This window comes from Mesoplodon bidens, assembly GCF_964165515.1.
Source record: "Mesoplodon bidens genome assembly, chromosome: 17".
Taxonomy (NCBI): Eukaryota; Metazoa; Chordata; class Mammalia; order Artiodactyla; family Ziphiidae; genus Mesoplodon; species Mesoplodon bidens.
In genome coordinates, this window is record NC_138174.1 from 74,783,641 (window position 1) to 74,806,923 (window position 23,283).

The 23,283-nt window shown below is 45.8% G+C and overlaps 1 protein-coding gene across 1 annotated transcript in view; it reads right to left on the bottom strand.

Moving 5' to 3' along the window:
• Positions 1–3,927: 3,927 nt before the first annotated feature.
• IRS2 (insulin receptor substrate 2) overlaps positions 3,928–23,283 on the bottom strand; it is a 30,142-nt gene continuing 10,786 nt past the window's right edge. The window contains exon 2 of the mRNA XM_081214499.1: positions 3,928–6,381. Within this exon, the coding sequence (XP_081070625.1) occupies positions 6,377–6,381 (5 nt within the window). The 3' untranslated portion in view covers positions 3,928–6,376. The remainder of the gene's footprint in view (positions 6,382–23,283) is intronic.

The window sequence follows — 23,283 nt, forward strand, 5'->3', positions numbered from 1 at the left end:
GAGTCCGCCTGCCGATGCAGGGGACACGGGTTCGTGCCCCGGTCCGGGAAGATCCAACATGCCACGCAGCGGCTGGGCCCGTGAGCCATGGCTGCTGAGCCTGCGCGTCCGGAGCCTGTGCTCCGCAACGGGAGGGGCCGCAGCAGTGAGAGGCCCGCGTACCGCAAAAAAAAAAAAAAAAAAATTACCGTAAACTGAGCAGCTTAAGCACAGGAGAAACCTATTGCTCATAGTTCTGGAAGCCGGAATTTCGAGGTCCACGTGCCAGCCTGGGCAGGGTCTGGTGAGGGCCTCTTCTGGGTTGCAGAGTCCTCCTTGTACCCACGTGGTGGAAGGGGGCCATCTCAGGCCTCTTTCATACGGGCCCTAATCCCACCCACGACCCCCTCACCTCCCAAAGGCCCGGCTTCCCAACACCAACACTCAGGGACGTAGGTTTCAACAAAGGAATCTGGAAGAGACACACACATCCCGTCTATAGCAACAAATAAAGATGAGAAGTTATTTTCTAGAAAATGACACAGAAACCATTTCAACCTATATTTTCAGTTTCCTTACATGTTCATTTTGGTGCCTTTCAATCACTACAAGTCTCACCTTTCTACCAGATCTTGAATGCAAAGGAATGTAACGAAAAGTCTTATATTCTTCCCCAAGATACGAACGAGCTTAGCGAGCAGGGTAATGAAACCGTGAAGTCCAGAAAGAATGAGGACGTGTGAAACCCTCTTTCCAGAGAACTTAGGCAATCAGCACCCCAGCATCCTTTGCAACAAGCCAGCCACCTGGCCCCTGCATCCCTCCTGAGTCACCAGGTAGATAGCTCAGGTTACTGTGAGCATCGGTGCCCTGCCCAGCTGTCTTGCACGGCTGTTCACCGCCCTCAGGAGTAGATATTTACTCCGGGATTGAGCATATTTTCAGCCACACCTGGATGCCTCCAGGTAGTCAGGAGAAAACGTTTAGTGGAAGGGAAACAACATCCCTTTGGCTGATGGGAATCTGTGTGCAGAGGAGGGATAAGCGGGGGGAGGGGGTTTACTCACTGTCCTTGCAGCAGAACAGCTTTGCTTGCTACTGGCAAAGTATGTGATGAAAAGCTTCCTGCCGTGTTCAGTTACCCTTTGGAGGAGGCCAGAAAGGGGCCGTTAGCAGCGTGACTCCAGAATTTAGGCAAGCACTGGAGGACCACCCCGGGGGCTGCCATCTGGCAAAATCAAGGTGGCTGAGGGCACGGCTGAGCTGGAGACAGAGGTATTATCAAGTTTACATCCCGTGGCCCAAGTTGGATACACTCCCCTTCACGTGAGTCTTCAAAGGTCAGCTTAGTAAGTAGCTCGGAGGAGAGTGAGAAGAGGATGCCCGGGCCTCTGTGTTTTTGCAGGACCAGTGGTCCTGCCGTTGGAGGGCTGCTCTGGCCACTGGCCGGACGTCGTTGGTCCAGGCCAAGCAGATGAAAGCAGGAAGCGATGTCTGTCAGCCAAGAGCTGAGTGTTTTCAAAACATAGACCGGACGGGAGGAAGCAGCACGGGTTTGCTTTGAGAGCAGTAAACAACACTTTGGCTGCCTGCCAGGGAGGAGCTGACATCTCCAGCAGATCCTGGAAAGCTTGGCGGCTGCTGGGGCCTCGTTAGGGCTGGGAATGGGCAGCAGGAGGGCTGCTGGGCAGGGGCGGTGGCGGGGGTGGGGGGGTGCGGTGGGGGGGGGCTCGTCCCTTCTCCTCCCTCCCTTCCCAGGGAGGGCCATGGTCCAGAGGAAGAGCCCAGGCTGGCTTTGGTGTTTGGGAGAAACTCCACCAGGGCTCAGCTCCCTGATGGGAAAGCGGATGGAGGGAAACGGCCAGGCGGCATCTCCCGAACTCTGCCAGCCGGTGCTTCTGGCGGGACAGGAGCTCGTTCACGAGAGGGTCCTGTTACCACGGGGTCCTGCGGGGAGGGCCTGGCCGGGGCTTAGCCCAGGGCTTCCAGTCCTCCCTCACAAGGAGTCTGAGAGGGGCATGACCACATCCACAAGGATAAAAGAACTTTGCAAAGACAGACCCTTCCCCGGGGTGTGTCGTCCGGTGCCCTCGCCAATTAACTGGACTCTCTCGCTTTTTTAGGGGAAAACCTGCTTCTGCACATCCCGCAGGACACAGTTAGAAACCGAATCTCTAATCTTGCAAAGTTGCCGTGGGCGTGACCGCTTCTGGGCATCCTCTGGCCTCGCTGAGTGGTGGCCTGTGAAAACACTGCGAGAGAGACGGCAACTTTATTAAAACCTTATCTTCGATTACTGTAACAGGAGGTGCCAATCTCCGCTCCTCGGCACACCTGGAAGTGTTCATTCCCTGTGAGGACAAGGACCGTGACTCATGTGTGTTTTGCTTTTTTTGGACAGCATGGCCATGTATAGCAGACATCACTGACCACCATAATGTGCTAACAACAATTTTATCAGCGGAGGAAGAAAGCACCCAGCCTGGCAACTTTGGATCACATGCACTCTCTTAAACGTAGGGCAATGGAAACAGCATCATCAAGATCTAAAGAAGCAACGAACCCCTTTGTCTTTCAACTGGCGGCACTGAAGAGCGGAAATGACCAATAAGTCAAATACTGGTATAGCTCAGGGTTGGACACACAAAGGAATGAACCGCCTGCCCAAGTAGCCTGCAAACTTGCCAAGTGATCTTTAACCTGGGACTCAGGGGCTTCAAGAGGGACTAGCTATGATTCTGCCAGACCCTTGAAGATGGTAACAGCATCACTAGATCACCAGGAGTCAATGTGCATCTTCCAAGCTGACCACTAATGGGTCAAACTCTCCCAAAACAGTGCAGGGGGGCCCTTGAGCCTTCAGCATGGGATGCCCTGGAAACTAGCATTCTCCTCCAAGTTTATAAGTTGGTTTCTGGTGAATAGTTCCAGCATCTACGGGACTTTGAAACAACTCCTCACTTCTTTATTTACAATCAACTTTTCTGGGTAAATACACTCACCGATTCCTGCCTTGTACGACTCCCTTAGAATGACAGCCCTCTCGTCACTAAAATAGCAGATTTCAGGGATTTTAAACCCTGCAGATCATGCCTTCTTCCCGGTGCCTAACAGGAGCCCCCAGGAACCATCAGTCTGGGCACCAACGGGCCGCACATCACCGACAAGTTCCCAGATGCCACACAATGCACGCCAGTCTTGTGACTTAAACTCCATCGTTTAAAAATCACCTTCCCCAGCGCTCTGATTTTATTTGTTCAAAAGAGCCGACACCCATGTTATGGCATTACTGTAATGCCCAGGTAAAGCGGAGGCACAGAAACACGATTTCTAACAAGGAGGTGGAACCGTCCTTGATGAAAACCAACAGACACCATTTCCAGATCTTCCGCCTCCTGAATTGCACCTCTTGGCTCTGCTGACTTGCCTGCCACGTGCTCTGGATGCTATCTGTCCCATGCCTGTGTCTCGGGAGCAGGATGGCAGCAAGCACACGGGCACAGGTTCCGGGGCTGTGCTTCTGCGTCTGAGTCCTGGTTCTCTGCTGCTCGTGAGCTCTGTGCCCTCCGGCGAGTCCTTTAACCATTTTGTGCCTCAGGCTCCTCATCTACAAAATGGGGTGGCGATTGCCACCACCAAAGGGTGTGAGGGACGATGAAGGAATGGGTTATCTGTACAGGACTGAGAACAGCATCCAGCACACAGGCAATGATTCTACATTTGGTGAAGTGAGGAAAATATTCTTTGTTTTATTAACACATCGACTTTTCATAAATGTTGTGATGTGTGGGGTATTTTCTGGTTTCCAGAATACAAATATTAAATGAAGAGGCCACATAGTCACAAAATGTTTTTAAAGAACCAAATATTTACTTAACGACTCCGAACACCAGAAGAGTGGCTTGATGTCAAATTCATTATCCACACAGGAAAAAGCATTCTCCAGGCTTTCTTCATTTCATAAATAATGTATTTTATTGTATTGCATATGGCTATTAAGGAGAGCATCCATGATCATTACAGACTAAATACAATGCACTAGTCTAGTTCCATTGAGTCTGGTTTCCAGCAGTGCCATATAGGCCCTTATATACAGCAAGGACAGTGGAAGACAGCAAGAGAAGGTCAGTCTTTTGTCATATCACAATAGCAAGAAATATATTTAACATCTTGATCTCCAGAAACAATACGTACCCCAAAAGAAAACACTGTTTAATAACTGTTAAAGTTTATATAGCAAAAAATATTTTAAATTTAAGGTAAGTCAGGCAAAATGTACAAAGACCCAATATACATTGTGAAGTTTTAACAAACATAACATTTATACATTTTGGTTCCATTCTGTAAACTAAATTAAAAATGTAAATATTGCATATGCCTTTTTTTTTTGAAATGTACAGGATAGAAGAAAATTTAGTATATTATCAACTTTTTACTTCGCTTGTTTAAAGTTGCAGGAGGAACATGAACCATGGGAAGGGTGGCAGGACCACGCGAAGGATGGGGAGAGCTACTTAAATACGAGTCAGACACTGCAATCAGCAGTGCCCACGTTCAGTCCTAGCTACGGGCGTGGGGTGGGGGGGTGGTTTCCATAGCAACTCCATCCATCCCGAGTCCCAAAACTAAACCAGAACTTTAGGACTTTTTATACATTTTAATAAAGTCTCTCTATATTACACACTGAAAATGACCATCAAACTAACACGGTATAGTTTACGCAGTGTTGTGCTGGGTGACTCTCTAGAAAAGTGAAACTTGGAAAATGCTCAGGGCGATCACTTTACATTCAACTTTGTCTTGCGGTACAATCCTCTGTTCTAAAAGGTCAGCATGGCAGGAGAAAGACTTTTGCATTGCGATTAAATATATGTTTAAGACATTGAATTTTTTGGTCTTCCTCTAGAAAAGCCTCATTTTATGAATGCATTATTCTATAGTGATATCTATCTATATACTTATATATATTTTTCTCCCCCCCACCAAAAAAAAAACAAACCCCAACTCGTATCTCCAATGAATTCGTGTAACCTCTACAGGACTCTCAGAGAAGAGGCACTGGGGACCCAGCCACGGGAGGGAGGCTCTAGAGCTCCCCCAATGTGTCAAGGCAGCAGAGAGATGACGTGACATCCTGCAGGCCAAGGGCAGCAGTTTTCCCTGACACCCGCGATAACTGCCACCACACTGATATTTTCAGCACACTGAAAACATGTAAAATGGGGGTAGACTTGTCGGGAATTTTTTTCACAAGTGACATGTACTGTAAGATTGTTTTTCTTCTTCTTTGTCTATTAATAACATAGGGGCCAGAATGCCTCTTTTATCAGTTCCTTTCCTTTTGTGTGTGTGTGTGTGTGTGTGCTGTGTGTTGCTGTTGTTGAGGGCAGCCTCGTTGCCAGACACAATAGCATCATAGTAAAGATAATATATTTTAAAAGAAATCTGCCAAACCCTTGACCAGTCTTGAACCGCTGGCATGCCTACGTGAATTTTTGGTTAGAGAAATGCAAGCTCAAGATTAAGGACAGCAGAGACGTTTGAGCTTGTAAATAGGATCAAAGGCGTTTGCAATTTGAAGTACCTACATAAACATCTACAGAGAGAAGATTAAACAAGTCTGTTAACGGTAAAAAGAGATATTCACCCCCTTCCCAGACCCTGCCCCTCCCACCCCCCATCCCCCAATACAGTTGATGGTTTTCCAAAGTAGGTTGCTTCAGTTACATATAATAATTATTATTTATCCATCCATCTTCAAAGTCCAATCTCAAATTTCATCTCCGTTGGGAAACGTCAGTCCCACGCTGGGCTCTGTCTGTGAGTAAACACGCAGGTACCTGGGTTGGAGTCTGACAAGCAGCTGTGTACCGGGCCTGTTTGATGAGGCAGATGACCGCGCTGGGACTCTAGGTACCCAGAGGTCCTGCCGGCCCCTGACCACGCCGATCTGGCTTCACCTGGAACTGAGGTAGGACGGTGGTAGTTCTGAGAGGATGCCAGTAAATACCAGATTTTACCACTTTAATGCGAATTGGTAGAATCTCCTAGCATGCTGAGGGATATATCTGCTTTGCCAAAATGAAAGTTAAGGAGAAATTAAGACACTGGCCACAACGGAAAAGGCCGATGAAAACGTCCAATTTTCTCGTGAATCACTCCTTCCGCTAATTTTGTCGAAAAACAAAACACAACACGACCAGCACAAGGATGAATGCCCCCTGTTGGAACGAGGGATAGAGATGGTTCCACGTCTAATCCAGAGGCGTCCACACGTGGTAATTGCTCAGATTCAAAAGGAAACTGAGCAGCTTCAGATTTTAAAAAAACGCTGAGCATCTTCTGTTCATGTTTTTCTCTGATGTGTATCATCACGGGGATCAAGCCAGGCAGATCTTCACTCTGAAAGAGGAAGGAAAGAAGTCAGCGGGACTGCTGTGCACACAGAGCCATCCTATCGCGGGAGACAAGGTCCCTCTTAACCCTCCTTTACCATCCGTGTCACTTTCAGGAAATGATCCGCTTTGGGAAGCACACTTTTACTCATTCGTTTTCCAAAGACAAGTTCAATGGGGAAACTCCCCTTCGGATTCCCCAGAAACAGGGCCACTGGGTTTATAGTGAGTTGTGAGATCCATAAAGTGAGGCTCACATGTTCGATGCAAGAAAACCATTCACGGTTCTACCCTTGGGAGAGGGGCTGAGCGACCTGGCAGCAGGTGTGGACAAAGCGGGAGGAACCACTGCCTTCCTCACAGGGCCGCAGAGAGGATGAAAACCACGCCACGGGTCACCGCGTGTTCTCAGCTGCACGCATAATGCCAATGTGGGTCACGGTAAGAAAGTGGGAGAAGTAATACGTCCACACCTCTGCCCTCGGAAAACCCTTCCCACTGGGTACTCTATCCTGTTGCTAAAACGACCCAAGATTCCAAAATAAGCCCCCGTTACACACCCCCTTCCTCTGCCCTTGGGCAGAGCCAGCAGGACCCTCACCAGCTTCAACTGCTCCCCTCTTTCTGGACTGAAAGATCAAACTTCCTTAACTTTTTCCCAGTCCCCAATGTTTTCAGCATATTTTTACTGGATGTGTTTGTCCCTTTAGAGGACACACCAACTGGAGAGACTGACATTTCACAGCATCCTGCCTTTTTTCTTTTTAAGCCTCTTGGCTTTTCAACAAAAATGCCAAGTTGTTCATCACTCCCCGTGCTGGTAACTACTCGGTCACATGCGTGCCCGGTGGGTCACGCCCCACCGTAAACAGAACAGTGTCTCCCTCTGCAGCTGTAGTTACTTAACCTGCACCTCTGAATATTCCTCTAAAATCACTCAGAATTCTGTGCTCGGTGCTCACCACACTCCTGGATTTGCTTTGTTTGTGTGTCTACTTCTTTTCTGTTCATCTTGAGTTCAGAGGACTAATCCCAGCAAGAGAGAAACTTCCAGTATCCCACAGCCAAGAGTAAGCACCTGCTCTGTAGCCCGGCAGTACGCAAACAAGATCCTGTGTAGACACGTGCTGTCTACACGCAACATAAATACTGTATCTTTTCATGACTTTTTCAAAAGTTCCCTACAATGTGACATTTTGAGGCAGTGCCACTTTATTATTTTTAAAGAAGCTTCGTCCTTTAAGAAATGTAACAAGTAAACTGTTCAGCACATGAAGCTTAATGGAGAACTGGGTCCCAAAGCTCCTCCGAAGCGAAGAGGTGTCTCCAGCTAGTTTATTCATTATCGTGATTTCTGGTCCTAAGAGACTCTGGTGAGAACCTAAAGGTTCGTGTCCCTTAAATACAGGCATTTGCTAAAATCCACCTGGACTTGAGTCTCACCCTAAACGAGTTTGCATTTTGTCACTCCGGCCCTGACTGTGAAAAGAATCTGACGGCCACCCTAGAGGTAGTGCTACCCTGTGGGTCCACTTTCAGAAGGTTTCTATTCAGAGTTTTATTTTTACACTAACGATTAGCTAAATGTACCTAATTGTCTCCTGTTAACGCTAAAACTCCATTACCTTGAAAACAGCTAAGCAAGTAAATTCTTTAATCCCTCAAACTCAAACACACAGAGTTAATTATTGCTGAAAAACTTACATTCCTTTACTGCAAACTCATAGGGCCATGGACATTTTTGCTCTGTTTTTAAGGATGCATTATTGCTATGAAATAACTATCATTAGATCGTCATGAGCTCTAATCAAGTTGAATGTGTAACTTCATTTTTTTGAAGTACAAACAACACAATTGTCAAAACCTTAATTTCTAAGCACTAGCATTATGAAAGAAAAGAGCTGCTAAGAAGCAAGGAAATGATTATGCATTTATTCACACAATGACCTTTCAACATTACTTCCAATTCTGCTCCAGTGCAGGGCCTCTGTGAGGCACATGGGAGAATGATGAGGAAGAGAATGGGAGTCACATGACAGCTGTTTTCTGGGCAGGGAAGGAAGCAACTCTTTCAAAGGTGCGCTGCCCTCTGCAAACACCTGCATTCTGAAGGATGCTCGACTGCAGTTACCAGCAAAGGGAGAAGAAAGCTCTTCCAAGGGCACAAGAGAGATTCGGGCTGTCGGCCACCCAGTGAGCCAACTTGATGTGGGGACAGTAAGGAACACGGTCCCCTAAGATGCTGAGCCGTGGGCCGAGCAGCCTCAGGCTTCCATGGAAGGGAAGGGCCAGGGATGTGGTCCCACACATGGCCAGGGAGAGCCACGGATGACTGGGGAGAGAGGCTGAGCGCACGTGCACGCACACACAGGTACCATCACAGGGAGGGGGATTCGTTCACGGCACGTGTGGAGGACGTGAGCAGCTTCAGGCCAAGGAGACCAGAAAGAGGACGGCCACCAGCTCAGAGACAGATGTCTGGGCGAGAGCTGTGCAGTGCTTCAAACACATATCTAAGCGGATAGATGTGCCCTGGAGCCAACACATCGACCCAACGTGGATGCAATCTGTCTCCTACTGGGTCAGATAACAGTGGCCTTGCACAGACACCTCGAGGCAGAGAGCCTCCGCACGGCCCCGGAAACGTCAGTCCATGCCATCCAAGTCACCTGCCACTGAAGCCTCTGGGGTTCAGCCCCAACTCACAGGGAGATCCTCCTGCATGCACTCCAGCGAGAATCCTGACCTAGGATCACCGGGAGGGGGCCACTCGGGGAAGATGCCTGGGATGCGGGGCTCAAGTGCGCCAAGCAAGCAGGCTCTCTGCGGTCAGGGGAGCAGCCAGCCAGCAAAGCCAGACCAGCCTGCCACGAACCGCCTCTCACCGCTGTCACTCCATCCCTGTCCCAGGAAGACGGGGACGGAGGCAGGAGCGGGGACCTAGGAATGTGAGCCCACTTTTGCCTTTTATTTAGTTACTTTTAAAGTAAGTTAAATTATCCCTCCCCCTGAAAATTAGTCTGGTTCAGCCAACTAGAAAAAACAAATCTTCCAACATTGCTAGCCCATCTCACTCAACCGTTAAATATGTATGCTTCGTAACGATGAGATTCCAGCAAAATTTTACTTATTTTATGACCTATGTTAATTCTACTGGAGGCAAAGAACCAATGATTAATTTCATGATTCCTCCACAGTGAATATCATTAAGATGGGAGACATTCTCTGAACTGTGAGGGTACAGGGGCCACACAGAGAAGAAATAAAGGCCAGAACCACACCACGTGTTGCTGGTGAACACAATTACAGAGTAACACACGCCAGTTCTGAATCTGCTCCTAGATGTAATGCTTCTAAAATAATTTAAATTTATTGATACACATTGCATTTGTGGTATAATTACACACTACTGTTCTGTAGCCTAGACACTGCTTCATAAAGAAACTCATTCATGGAAAGCATCAATCTAGAGTTACTTGATTGAAAAAAAAAAAAAACCGTTCAGCACAAAGATTGAAGTTGTTCCATACGGCATGTCATGCAGCCCAGCTATCCTTTTCCTTTTCGCTGTGACATATGACAAATGACGTTCATACGAGGGGTACGGTTCCTTATGCAGTTATCGTAACTCCCTCCGGACCAGCGCTAATTCTGCCCTTTCTCTTCCATTTAAAAGACCAATCAGAATGCAAATGAGCACGGGTGTTGTCAACAAAGGCCCCACCTCCAATTTGCTCTATTTTACAAAAAAAAAAAAGGAAAGAAAGAAAAAGAAAACAATCACTGAAAAACTCGGTCCTTGAGACCCAGTGGGGAAGCTCCCTAGCCACGGAAGGCTCGGATGTCAGAACACGGCCACATCACACCACCGCCGAGCTGGCCTCCAAGATGGCACACACTTCAGTGGAAAATGCAGTGAGCATCGGGTCGAGAAGGTTTTAGAAATCAATCAGGTAAATGTGCTCTGGCAAATAAACTCAAGCAGCATTCTGGGAGCATGTTCTGACTCACGGCTCCTTTTTTAATGATTTCTTATGATTATTTGAGTTTGGATGCAGACAGAGTCCCACGTGGGGCTCCACGGCACAGCAGGAGGGAATGGGGCCTCGTCTCATGGGCCTTGGGTGAGCAGCACTGGACAAAACAGACAGCAAACCCATGTAGCAGGTACAAATGACTTCATATTTTCAGGCAGATCTGAATGAGGAGCAGTGCAGACACTTATTTGCGTGACAAAAATGAAACATTATACTTAAGATTAAAATTTATATTTCTAGTAGCAACTGTGATTGAAAAAAAAATAAACCCTATGGCGAGCCCAAACATGTCCTTCAGGTCCATTGAGACTGTTTATGTTAAACACAGAATGACGGGAGAAAATAAACTTTTCTGTTACATGAGAAATTCCTAGAAAAGTCAACCTGATAATTCAGTATCTCCTCACTTTACTAGAAGCAAAAACACTCTCAGAATATACAAAAAAAAAAAAGGTAAGGTCGGGTGTGATAACAAACAAGCCAGGGATTCTAAGAAAAACGGTTACTTGAACTTTGCAAGTGAAAAAAAAAAATAACTTAAAAGGAAAATATGGAAGCACAGGGTCCCCAGGACAAACAGGCTCAGTAAGTGACTTCACCACCCCGACTCGTGAAAGATTCAGAAGCTTCTTGGAGTTGAGCTCATCATTTCCACTGACAATTAAAATCATTTCATCCTGAATGCTTGTTATTAAAGACATTTCCCAGCATCAAGTTGCAACTTGATGTTAATGACACAACGTGAAACAGGATGAGACAACCAAGTTTTCACGTGAGGCTGGGGTTAATGAAAGGCATCGCTCCTTCTTTAGCTCTTGTTTAATCCTTCACATAAGACCTGTCTTAATCACCAAAGACTAGAGCAATCAGGTGTCCTAGACTGTTATCGCACTTCAAATTTCCCCCCATTGTCCAAGTTTCACCCACAGCAACCAGCATAAACTTTATAGTGAATAGCCTACACCAACTTCATGTTGTAATACTTAAGTATTCATTCCTTTTCTGTTTGTTATAGAAAAGTCTGGTGTGTGGATCCTATAAGCTACCCTTTTATGGCAAGTATTTTCTAGCATCATCGGAGAAATATTATCATGCCCTAACACAAACACCCGAGAGGCAAAAATGTCCTTAAATTGCTGGTGGACCCTTCTCTTAAATTATGAAACGTCAGACCTTTTCTAGGTAAAAACCAGATGAGGGAGCCTTGGTGACTTGCCCGCTGCTTTGGAGCTGATCAGCAAGAAAGGACGATCCTTAACTTCTCCCAGAACTTTCCTCACTGCTGCACTGCAGGCCGACAATGCAGCCCCCATTTTTGCAAATAAAAGACGGGAGGACTGGGGAAGGAGTGAGAGGAGGTCTGGAACTTCCATTTGGGTCCTGGAGTTTAAACCTTTACACGGTACCATCAGCTGTTTATAAACTCCCCAAAGACACCAAACCCTGCAAACTGTGCGCTTCTGCTTCGTGCACCTATCTCTCCTGCTGGTCAAGGGCCTGGACCACCTCGGTCCCCAGCATACAGCACATGCCTGTTAGGTCCTTGACGAAGCTCTGACGAGCTAAACAGAAATAAAAACCCATGTGGTTTATGCCATTTCTCATAGGCAGAAAAGCAGAATAAAATCTTCTAAAGGAGCACAGAACTTTAGGACTGTCTGAGGCCCAGGAGAAAAGAAAACCTTTGTCATCTCACACGAGAGTGGCCTTCTAAGAGAGAGGTCAGCAAAGTACGGCCAAATCGGGTCCTTGCGTATTTCTGGAAATAAAGTTTTATTGGAACACAGCCACGTTCACTCACTTGGACACGGCTGTTTCTCACTTTAACAGTGGAATTGAGGGACGGTGACAGAGACACTGTGTCCCAGGACACGAGGAAGACAAGGAGGGGAAAAAGCGTAAATTTGTGAAAGTTACAACATATATTTCCATCTGCGTGTTACACCTGGAGACTAATTGATACCCCCTCTGAAAATTATCGGCAGGCTTACGTGCTTCAGAGATGCAATCCCATTGACTTAAAAGCCTGCTATCCTGTTACAGACCCTACTGAGGAGGAAGCAAGGCATAAAATCATTTATGAAGCTAGCACACACTTTAGGAATTAGTTTTCCTTACTCTTCCATTTGGTATTCCATGCATAATCCCACAGTACCGAATAAATCTGATTATTACTAAATATATCCTACAGTACTACTTGAACGTAAGTAAAGTTATATACGTTAGATCTGCAATTCAGAAAGGGCCCAAATCTCTTCTCTTGCTTGAGTCATTTGAGAATGTGACTATACGCATTATGTTCCTACCCTCTGAAACAATATTTGGGCCAAGTGATGGAACTTGTGTTAAAATTGCAAATATCCTATGAACGGTGTAATTCTCCCTCGGGTGTATATTTTTGTACACTATAAAAATGTTTATATTGTGTCTATCTGAGGTTCTCAAACCTAAATATTATAGTTTTGCTATAAATTTAAGGGAATGCAGAATAACAGTTTGTTCAAAATACATCCATCCCCAAACATCCTGTTACGTATCATTCAAATGAACCGTTCTTTACTTCCAATATTTAAATATTTAAGAGTTGCTACTGGGTTTTCTTCATTTTATAATTTGATACCTTTTTTGTTTTTATTATTGAAACTGAAATCAGCATTTTCTGGAAGTCTGAAATTATGCCACATATAACTCAAATCACCTCTAGAATATCACTAATACGAAACGTACTTATGAGTATAGTTAAAAAGGTACACCTTCAGGAATCTGAAATTTACTCTGGTTTATACATAATGATAATGCAATAATTTGGAAATGTACTGAAAACGGGATTTGTGAAGTGCCTGTCTGTCATTACAGAAAAAAAAGAAAAAAGAAAGGATTAGAAAAAAAGGGGGGACACATATTGTGACCCACGGCCAGCCCAGCCAGTGACCCGAGCTGTCTTGCTGGGCACAGACCCACAGAGCCTGAGCAGCCTCAGCTCCAGACTGCGAGTAAATTCTCTCCCATGGATCACACCTCCCTGATATGGATGCCAGCGTCCTGGCTCGGGGGTAATAACACACCCTGTGCAGACGGGCACCTGGCCTTTACATTGAGATGCAGGATCTCCCAGCAAAGAGGAGGCTGAGGGCCGTGTCCTTTGCCCTGGCACAGATGGACACCCATTCCTACCACTGGCCACCTCGGGAGCCTTGCTGGGAGCTCAGGAAGGACTCAGGGCAACCGTCCCCACGGCTCAAGGACAAGCGAGTGTGGAGAGCCGCTGGCCTCACCAGAGTCGGGGTCCCCAGGCCCAGCAGGCAGCACCCACCAGGCTGTTCCCTGTTAGGAAAATGGGGACCTTATTCTTCTGCCCTAGATTTCTCACGGGGCACGGGGAAACTACCAGAAGAGATTTTATGCATACAGTATATAACTAAGTAGTACAAACAGAAAAAACATATATACACACACAAAAACTGGTTTTTCCACACACAGTAAGCACGTGCTGCTGGCAGGATGTGCACCTTGGGGCCGGGTCCTTCTGCCTTCTTCCCTCACCTTTAAATGATGCACACGTGTAACCACACGCTGTGTTGTGAATGACAACGCCCTAGGCCGGGCAGCCCTGTGCACTGGGAATCTCTGAGCACATCCATCTGCCATCACGGCTTCTCCTCCATTCAAAACTACACCCATGAATGACATCACCAGCAATTGCAACTTCAAGCAGTAAGTAAACAAGCCATGAATGCACAAACACGAGGGCAAAGAGCTCTCGGGAAAAAAAATGAATAAACTTGTTTTCATTGGCTAGAAGCAGAACAGAAGCAGAATTGTATTTTTTTTTTTGTGGGGGCGGGGTAACTCAGGGACATTTAAGGCTAACAGTTCTCAGACGCTGCCCAGAGCACCCTGCCTGGGTGCTTTCTGCACGCCTCGTGCACAGGCCGTGCGTGTCTCTGCATCACGGAAGAACGCACACATCCCTCTCCACATCGCACGGCCCTCGAGCAAGATGCCGGAAGCCGGCAGGGCCCCAGCTAGGCGGGGCCACCGGGCACAGGACCTCTATTCTCTCGGGGGTCACACAGGGCGGTGCCCCATAATGCAGATAGACATTTAAATTCCTCTGTGAATTCCTCTGTGGCCGATGAGAGCGATTTACATCCAAATGGAGTACCCCTGATTGAAATTTCAGGACTGAAAAGTGGAACGTGCGAAGTTACAGACCATCTTTATCAAGTGCATTGGCTAAGAAATAAAGTAAGACAGCAGCAGCCGACAGCCACTCCTTCCCAGGAAAGCGGGGCCAGGGGGACCCGGGACCCAGGCCCCGGTGCCCCAGGCTGCAGACCACCCCCAGCTTCCCCGGCAGGCAGCGCCCGGACCAGCCAGGTGAACCCGCCCTGCACGCTCGGTCAGCCCAAATGCTGAAATGTTTTTAATGTCCTTCACAACTTGAGCCTCAGCTGGGTACACCTGCTGAAGAGAACTTGTGCAGACTTGTCAGAGCCTAACCTAGACATTCTGCTTGCTCGTTTGCTGGGAGGGACCCTGCACACCAGGGGCCTCGGACCCGGGACTTTCAACGCGCCATCGGGAGATCCGCAGAAGCCTGTGGTTGGAAACTTTGGCCCCCAGCCCCTCCTGGAGGGCCCAGGGCCACCAGCTGTCAGACACGGAGCAGGGAGGTGCCTGCCGCTGCCCCCAGGTGGGAAGCCTTCATGCCCGGGGCTGGAGGGCACCCAGTCCTGTCCAGACGGTGACACACAGGGGGACGCTGCTGGGACACCCCTGATCACAAACCCGTCTCATCCTTCCCTCTTCTCCAGGGAGGAGACAGAGGGCAGGACCAAAACACCCGGCGATGTAAGGACAGCTTTTCCCAAACTGCTGAAGGCCTGGAAAGGTGGGAAACGACCCATCCATTCGCGGTAAAGACGGCATTTCCTACTGATTGACACGAAAACCTTCCCAGGCTCCAAAAGCTGGGCAGGGTTTCTCTACGACTTTTAAGAATGGATTTAAAGAAGACATGCCTTCCCAACCACCTCTTTAGGAATCAAAAACACAAACTCCGGACTGAGCAGACGACCACTTGATAGACCACAATGACGCCCAATACAACACACACACAGGCCCCTCCCCTCCAGAAGAGCATCACGCAGACAGGGATGTCCTGTCCGGAGAGGTCACTTCCGCCTTTTCACATCTAGCAGCTTTATGACTTTGTGACACTTGGTCTATATGAATTAACATAAAATAACTTATTTTCTCCATTCTCCTTAGAGGGCAGCTGGCCATTTTGCAAAATCTACTCGTTGTATCGAACTGAACGTGAATGGGGCGTAGGCTTCAAAGTGACCTAAACAGCGAGGAAAGAAGCAGAGTGAACTTGCCCATTCACTGTAACTGTTACTATATTTACAAATTGGTTGTTTCAATATGCTCACATAAAGAAATATTAATATTTAGCCATTGTCATTCTTTGGAGACAAGCTTGAATTGGAGCCTTATTTGACAGCATTAGTATTTTTTGGATTTTGGGGGGGGTTTTTTTGGGCAGGAGAGGGCAAGTGCTATTCACTAGTATTTTTGTCATTGATTTTATTCTCTTTCAACAACCAAAAACTTGAGAGAAACAACCGTAAAACTCAAGCGAAAGAAATCAAGTCTAATTCTAAAGTGTGAGTGTATAGTGTTTCTACGATTACTTATAATAAAAAGATTTGGAATGTGTAAAAAAATTGGTTGTTTCAATATGCTCACATAAAGAAATATTAATATTCAGCCATTGTCATTCTTTGGAGATAAGCTTGAATTGGAGCCTTATTTGACTTGCCCATACTTCACACATTTTGCACAGATCTGACAAGACTACGCGTGAATCAAGTTATTTACAAGTCTATGCTAGCAATCTGCTTGTAGGGCGAGGGTGGCAGACACAGAGGGGGAAGCACAGCCCCCCGGCCGTGTGTCCCCGCTGAGACCCTGGGTGTTGGTCACACACCTCCCCCAACGCGAACACGCAGCCTCCCGCCATCCGCCCATTCCTGCCTTGACTCCTTACACATCAAATTCTGAAGAATGACTTTAAGAGACCCACGAGCATAAGCGTGTTTCCTAAAATAGACGCTGGACAGAGAAAATGCAAATTTCACACTTCCGGTCTGGACAAAGTAATAGCAACCCCTAAGAGAAGGAGCAACTACTAATACAGTAGAAATAAATAATTAGGATGAGATCATCATTTTTCTCTTGTTCGAATGGATGAGCTTCTTTAAGACACTTCATGCAGGCCATTCCTTTTTTACGTATCTCAGAAAAATTAAGGAAAACTGAGCTTACGTTCTGAAGGTAGACCTAAACCCATGTCAAGTGCTTAAAGTGACATAAGCTACAAATAGCCACAGAGTCCACGTACTAAGGGTGCGGTTTCTCCACAGACAGGCTAGAAGGAGGGGAGGGTCTTTATACCACACGCAGTACTAGCTTTTCTGGACGCCTTACACCCCTTAACTCCAAGCTCACCCTCATTGGTGCTTTCACGTTGAGGCCCAATCTCCATGAAATACACGGAATAATGACTTTTCTATCATTTTAGTTTCCCCATCAGCTGATGAAGGAAATCAATTTGTTGCAGAGCCTGAATTTCGGGCTCCTTACTGGAAAGCACCCTGTGCGGATGGATGCCCTGGGGAGGAGGAGTTGGGAGTAACTTACCCAGTTTTTCAAAGGAAGCCACTGGGGGTACTGAGAAGACACAGAACCAGGAAGCAGCGAGCGGACCAGAGCATCGTTCCCTACAGCGCGGCAGAGGCTCCCCTGAGGTCCACTGCTAGACCCCTTCACCCTCGGGTGGTTCCTTTAAAAAATAAGGGTAAGAGCAAGAACGTTCCCTCCTTGGAGGTTCTGAGGATGAAACACCATCTAAACATGTTATAAGGTGCTTTACAAATACGTCTGTGTAACCTAGCATGTAATTCCACGACTAGACACTTGTGCTCTGATGGCACTGTTCATCTTGTGACAATCTCCCTCTGCCTTCCCCAGTGCAAGGACATCTCAGCATCTTCCTTCCCCTAGAAACTTTTAGGTCTTTTCACCTTTTACATAATATTTTTAAGAAGGAAAGTCAGGAGTTGACATATACCACGCTAAGTGAAAAAAAGATGCTATGGCGAAATGATATGAAAAGTTTTTAAACACTTCACATACTGTTCCAAAGAAACTATATTTTCCGTCTTGGCTGTTGAACATGAACAGTCTTTACAGTGGTTGACCAGGCTCTACACGTCACGGTTCATTGTTAGTTCCTTCTCATCACCTACTACTCTCTCCCTGCTCCCTCTTGGTCAGCTACACGGGTCTCCTCCTGATCCTGGGACACACCAGCAACTTTCTGCCCCAGGGCCTTTGCACAGTTAGTCATTCCCTTTGCTCATATGGACTCTCCCCCTAAATACCTACAGGACTTGCTTCCTCTCCACCTTCTCCCTCTCTCTTCCCTTTGTTTTCTGGAGCACTTGTTGCCACCTACACTACTTCATGCTCCGAACACATGTCAACATTACATTTATTTCCTTGGTTTCAAACGTAGGCTTGAAGATTCGGTACTTTTGGTTTTGGGTTGTTTTTGTTTGTTTGTTTGTTTTAGCTTGGAAGCCAAACCTCTTTCTTTCTAGCCTGCACTGTAATATGTTTCAAATGGGTGAAATAGTTTACAAGTATGCAACATGTCACAATTAGCATCTCTGTAATGAAAAAATAAGAAAACGTAACCATTTGGTTAAATCTGAAAGCTGAAGGAAGATCTAACCTTCCCTGCCTCTGTCTCTCCTGCCCACAGGCCACCTTTCTATCCTCCCAAGGAGCCCTTAAGGGAAGTTCCTGTCATTTCTTTGTTGCCTTTTTCGGGGAAAAACAGATAAAACACACACTTTTTAAAAAGGCTCAGAGCTGCCTGCACATGGTTTCAGGTATGTCTTAAGAAAACAGAACTCTACTTGGAAATTAATAGGACGTCTGAAAATTAAGCAATTTTGAAGCCTACACTATAAATAGAACTGTGATCACATGAAATGTCTGTGGATCATTTATGAGGAAAAAAACTAACTAAAATTGAAATGCTGACTTCTCATGGACAGGCAGCAGCACTGAACCCATCTTATGTGTGAGTTCTCTCAGCTTTGCAGCTACGGATGCGTAGGGAAAGGTGATAAGAGCAGGGGTGAGTTCTCGGGAAGCTTCCCATCGCAGAGACTACAGGTGAGCATCCTTCTTCACCAAGAGCTGAGGGTGAGCAGGGAAGACTCAGAAGGAACGGGAAAGGGAGCCCACTAACCTCGTGAAGTTTCTGGAATCCGAAGGCTAACAGCAAAGACAGAGCACACAGAGAAATACTGGGAGTTCTGAGGCGAGGCTACCCAGAGCTCAGAGAGGCTGACAGCTCGGAGCCGGGACCCAGCAAGATCAAACCTGTGGTTTCTCAGAGGAGAAAACTGATGTGGAAATTCCACTTCATTGGATGGACCCCAAGTGTGTGTGTGGGGGGGGCTGGGGGCACTATACGTTTGAGTGGTTCTACCAGACTTTTCCAGCAAGGACACCTGCAGTCCCAGCAGGGACAGCCCATCCTGTGTCTTTGGCCAAGAACGGTTCAAGAATAAATTCAAAGATGAATTCTGAACATTCCAGCTGAACAGCACAGACTCCAGACTCGTGAAGACGCATGCTTATCACCCAGAGTTATTCTAGGAACTGAGTTAAATGCTCCACGCGTTTAACTTGGGTTAAACTTGGGTATTTTACTGCAGTGCTTATTTCATTGAGAACTAAATCTACTCATAAACCAGCACTACCCACAAGCTAAACTGCAAATAACAGTAAGAAGTAAAACGGAATTAAGATCTGTCTGTGCTACTGTGTCTTTACAATTTTGATTATGACCCTCAGCACCAAAATGTCATTCTATCAGTATTTGGAAGCTACTGTAAACTTTCAACTTGAAAAGAAAATGTTCATTTCAAAAATTTTTCAAAATAAATAAAATCGAAAGAATGTTTCAAAATTCATGAATGTTTGTATTTATAGAAGTGGGTCAATATTTCATATCGAATATTTCCACACGGTTCATTATTAAAAGTTTAAATTTTTTTTGTTTATTCAACCAGTTAAAGTGAGTTTTCTGAAACTGACTGATATAAATGTCCACTCCTGGTTTTATAATATTCTAAAGAAAGAAGAAATACAGATTTTGCAGTTTTGCAACTAAGATATCTTGCGAAAACGCACCTAAATATTTTCAGCTGAACTGTACATTTCTTATAAGTCTAATTGGTGAAGTAAGAAGAGTTCTTTGTATTAGTTTTACCAACTTATTTGATAAAGTATTTGTTTTAAAAATTTGATATAACTGGAAGAGCTTATGAATAGCTCATGGATTTGTTTTCTGTTTCATTTGCATAATACCAAAAATATTATTTTAGGTCCCTTTCATGCTGGAAAACATTTTTTAAATTACCTGCATCATATAAGAATAAAACAGAAGCATGACACCACCACAAATCACAGTAGCAAATTATCTTTAAAAAAAATGCATCCAGGCTGTGGTACAGGAAACCGACCACTTTCCCTTTCTAGGAATTCTTGTTGCCTTAGTACTTCAGGAGCTCTGGTTATACGTCCACCTCTGATTTTCAAACAAAATCAATGTGCACAACAGCCTCTAGTCCATGCCCTGTTTAATCCTGCTTACTACCTGGAGTTTCTAAAGTACTATATGCACAGTTTTTAAATTTAGTAAGAACGTCCTGGCCTGTTTCCAAAACTTCTCCCCCACTTCACAATTCCCTCCATCCATCCGTCCATCCGTCTATCCATCCATCCATCCATTCATCCAGCCACGTCGGGCTCCGGAAGCCCTACAGGAAGAAAGAAGCAGGGGACCACAGGGGGCCTGAGCTGGGCCTGGCAGGGCAGCAAACGGCTGCGTCACTCACATGATGGGTTGGGGAGGCTTCTACGACCTGGGGATCCACGGGCATCAGACGGTCACTGACCTCAGCCTCTATTTTCAGTTGCTTTCCATCACCAGCACAGGGCCGGGCAGCCAGAGCTCCATCCCAGGTCCTCCGAGGAAGACAGGTTTTCACAGAAGGGATCCAGACCTCATCCAGGGAAAGACTACCGGGTTTACTTACAAACACGCCCCACATAGCACATCAGCATTTTATTCCCGTCCGCTGTCCACCTAACTGGGAAAGTGCTCCATAGAGCCAATGCCCCATGACAGGGTCCTCTGAACTTTGCTTTCTTCTTATCCTGAGAAGCAGTTTCATTACTCCATTCATTCCTGATAGGGGGACAAGCACTCCCGTTTTGTTATCCTGCGCCGCTGGCCGACAGCGATGCTGGGTGCATTACTGGCGCGCATGGCTTCTAATGGCAGGCGTGTGGCCGAGGCTGCCGTCTGCTAGGAAGGAAGTGCTCTCTCTGCGGATGCTGGAGAGACTGGTAGCTCGTGTAAACACAGCCCTGAACCACTCCCCAGAGCACAAGGCTATAGATTCCCGACCACGTTTTTTCAAACATGGATAGCTGGTGTGTGAATTGTTATGTTTGTTTATGTCTTCTTTTATGCCTTTCAAAGGGGGGTTAGAATCACATCTTAGGAAGGCAGTGCCTTCTGAAAAACCATTTCTCATCCCATAACAATGAAGTTAAATAAGTTTTTTCTCGGAAAATCATAAAAGATCTTAAAAACAAGAAGGGCACTGGTGAGATAATCCACTTCCCAGAAGATCACCACCTAGCGACCACTGATTATTCATGGGTCCTTAGGCAAATTCTAAAACTGGTCGTTTTCAAATAGACTCATCATCACATAGAGTGATGACTCATCGTGAAACAGTTTCTTAGGAAACTGCTAATGGCCTTATTTAATGACGAGTATAGGATATTTCACTTAGAGAAGAAATGCACCTTAAGGACCCCTCAAGGAATGACTGAAAACACAGCCCCATTAGATGTCAGATCAGTGGCCCAGGATGACCCACTGATAAAGAAAAAGGACTTACATTCTCCCAGATCATAGAGGCCTTTCGATTTGAATTATCCCAAGAATATTCTTTCTTCCTCTTCTTTTTTTTTTTTTTTAAACACACGTCAGCATAAATATATTCTGAATGCTTGCCAGGCCTTCACCCTCTGCCACATCAGAAAACACTGCCCACGTGGGCACCAGCAGCCTATTTCTCTAAGTTACAGCATTCGTCCTTATTCAAGTGTCTGCTTTTCTCTAGTGCTGTCCACCAGCGTACCTTGTAGTATATGCATGAAGCAATTTCCTGCAAGACTCCAAAATAAAAAGACAAATAGCACTTCTACAAACAATAAATCATTCTAGAGGGAACAGGCCATATCCTAGGAGAAAGGTATTCATCTCCACACAAAGGCCCACAGAGCCAGAGCAAACCCTATTCTTTCCTGATAATATTTACAAACATCTCTACCCACTAATTAAATCAGTGACCTTGGAAAAGACGCCCGACCTCCCTCGGCCTCTGTTTTCGCAACCTTAAAATGAGTTACATTAGACTGATGGTTCTCAACTCCTCTCCCTCAGAATGACCTTGTATTTTTTTTTTCCTGTCACCACTCTGTGTGGAGAGAGTTTTCAAGTATTTGGTGTTGTGGGGGGGGGGGAAGGGCGGGTATCTTATCAAGTACAATATACAGTTTGCTTTACTAAAACAAAGACAGCTGGAGGAATGTAAGTTTTCCAACTCTGCAGACCACTGGAAGTCCAGGAAGAGAGCCTGAGAACCCCCAGAAGAGACGACCAACCAACATTTTGATTCAGCTCTAAAATTCACCAACATCACAAGAGCTTTGAAAACAATGTCGAATCCTGAGCTCTTCAAACTGGCAGGTGTGGAAAACAGTTTTAAAAATGAGGGGGACTTCCCTGGTGGTCCAGTGGTTAAGATTTTGCCTTCCAATGCAGGTGGTGCGGATAGGATTCCTGGTCAGGGAGCTAAGATCCCACATGCCTCGCGGCCAAAAAACCCAAACATAAAACAGAAGCAATATTGCAACAAATTCAATAAAGACTTTAAAAGTGGTCCACATCAAAAAAAAAAAAAAAAAAAGAGGGAGCTTTCTCAAACTAACATAACCTTGTAAATCAACTGTACTACAATAAAAACTAAAATAAATTTTTAAAAAATGACAGAGCTTTCCTTTATCGTCCAGTCTTCCTGCTTAGCTGTCCCCATCTTACTCTGAATGAATAACGTGTGGAAGAAAAGGGAGAGAAATTACGTAACTCCCACCAAGTGAAATAAAAACCCAACTGTTAAGTTGAAAGCTGCCTAAGGCCGATCTACAGTAAAATCCCAAGGTCACTATTGTATATGAGCTTCCAAAGTAGACAGTGTGTAGGACTTGGATAAAATGGGATATAAAATAAAGAGCACTGGTAAAACAGCATCTTCGTGTGGTTCAACCCACCACTACCCTTTTCTGTCTCAGGGATTCCCAGGCAAGTCACTGGGACTCTCTAAGCTTCAGGTTCCTCGTTCCAAAAATGGAGATCCAGGCGGTCCTCCTATGACACAGGGCTTTTGGAGTATTACGTGAGACTTTATGTATGAAAATGTCTTAACGCTATAAAGTGAAAAAAAAATACTTTTTGGATTTTAAACACTTGTTTTGATTGAAAGGGGGGAGGGGCATGCAATTGTCTTTCAATATTGATCAGAACAATGGTTACGTTTTCACCATCTCATCAACTTTAGTAGCATTCTTTCAAAATCATTCACTGTCCACCAAGTTTTGGGGATTGTTAGTTACACTTATAATTTGGAGGCAAAAGATGGGTGGAT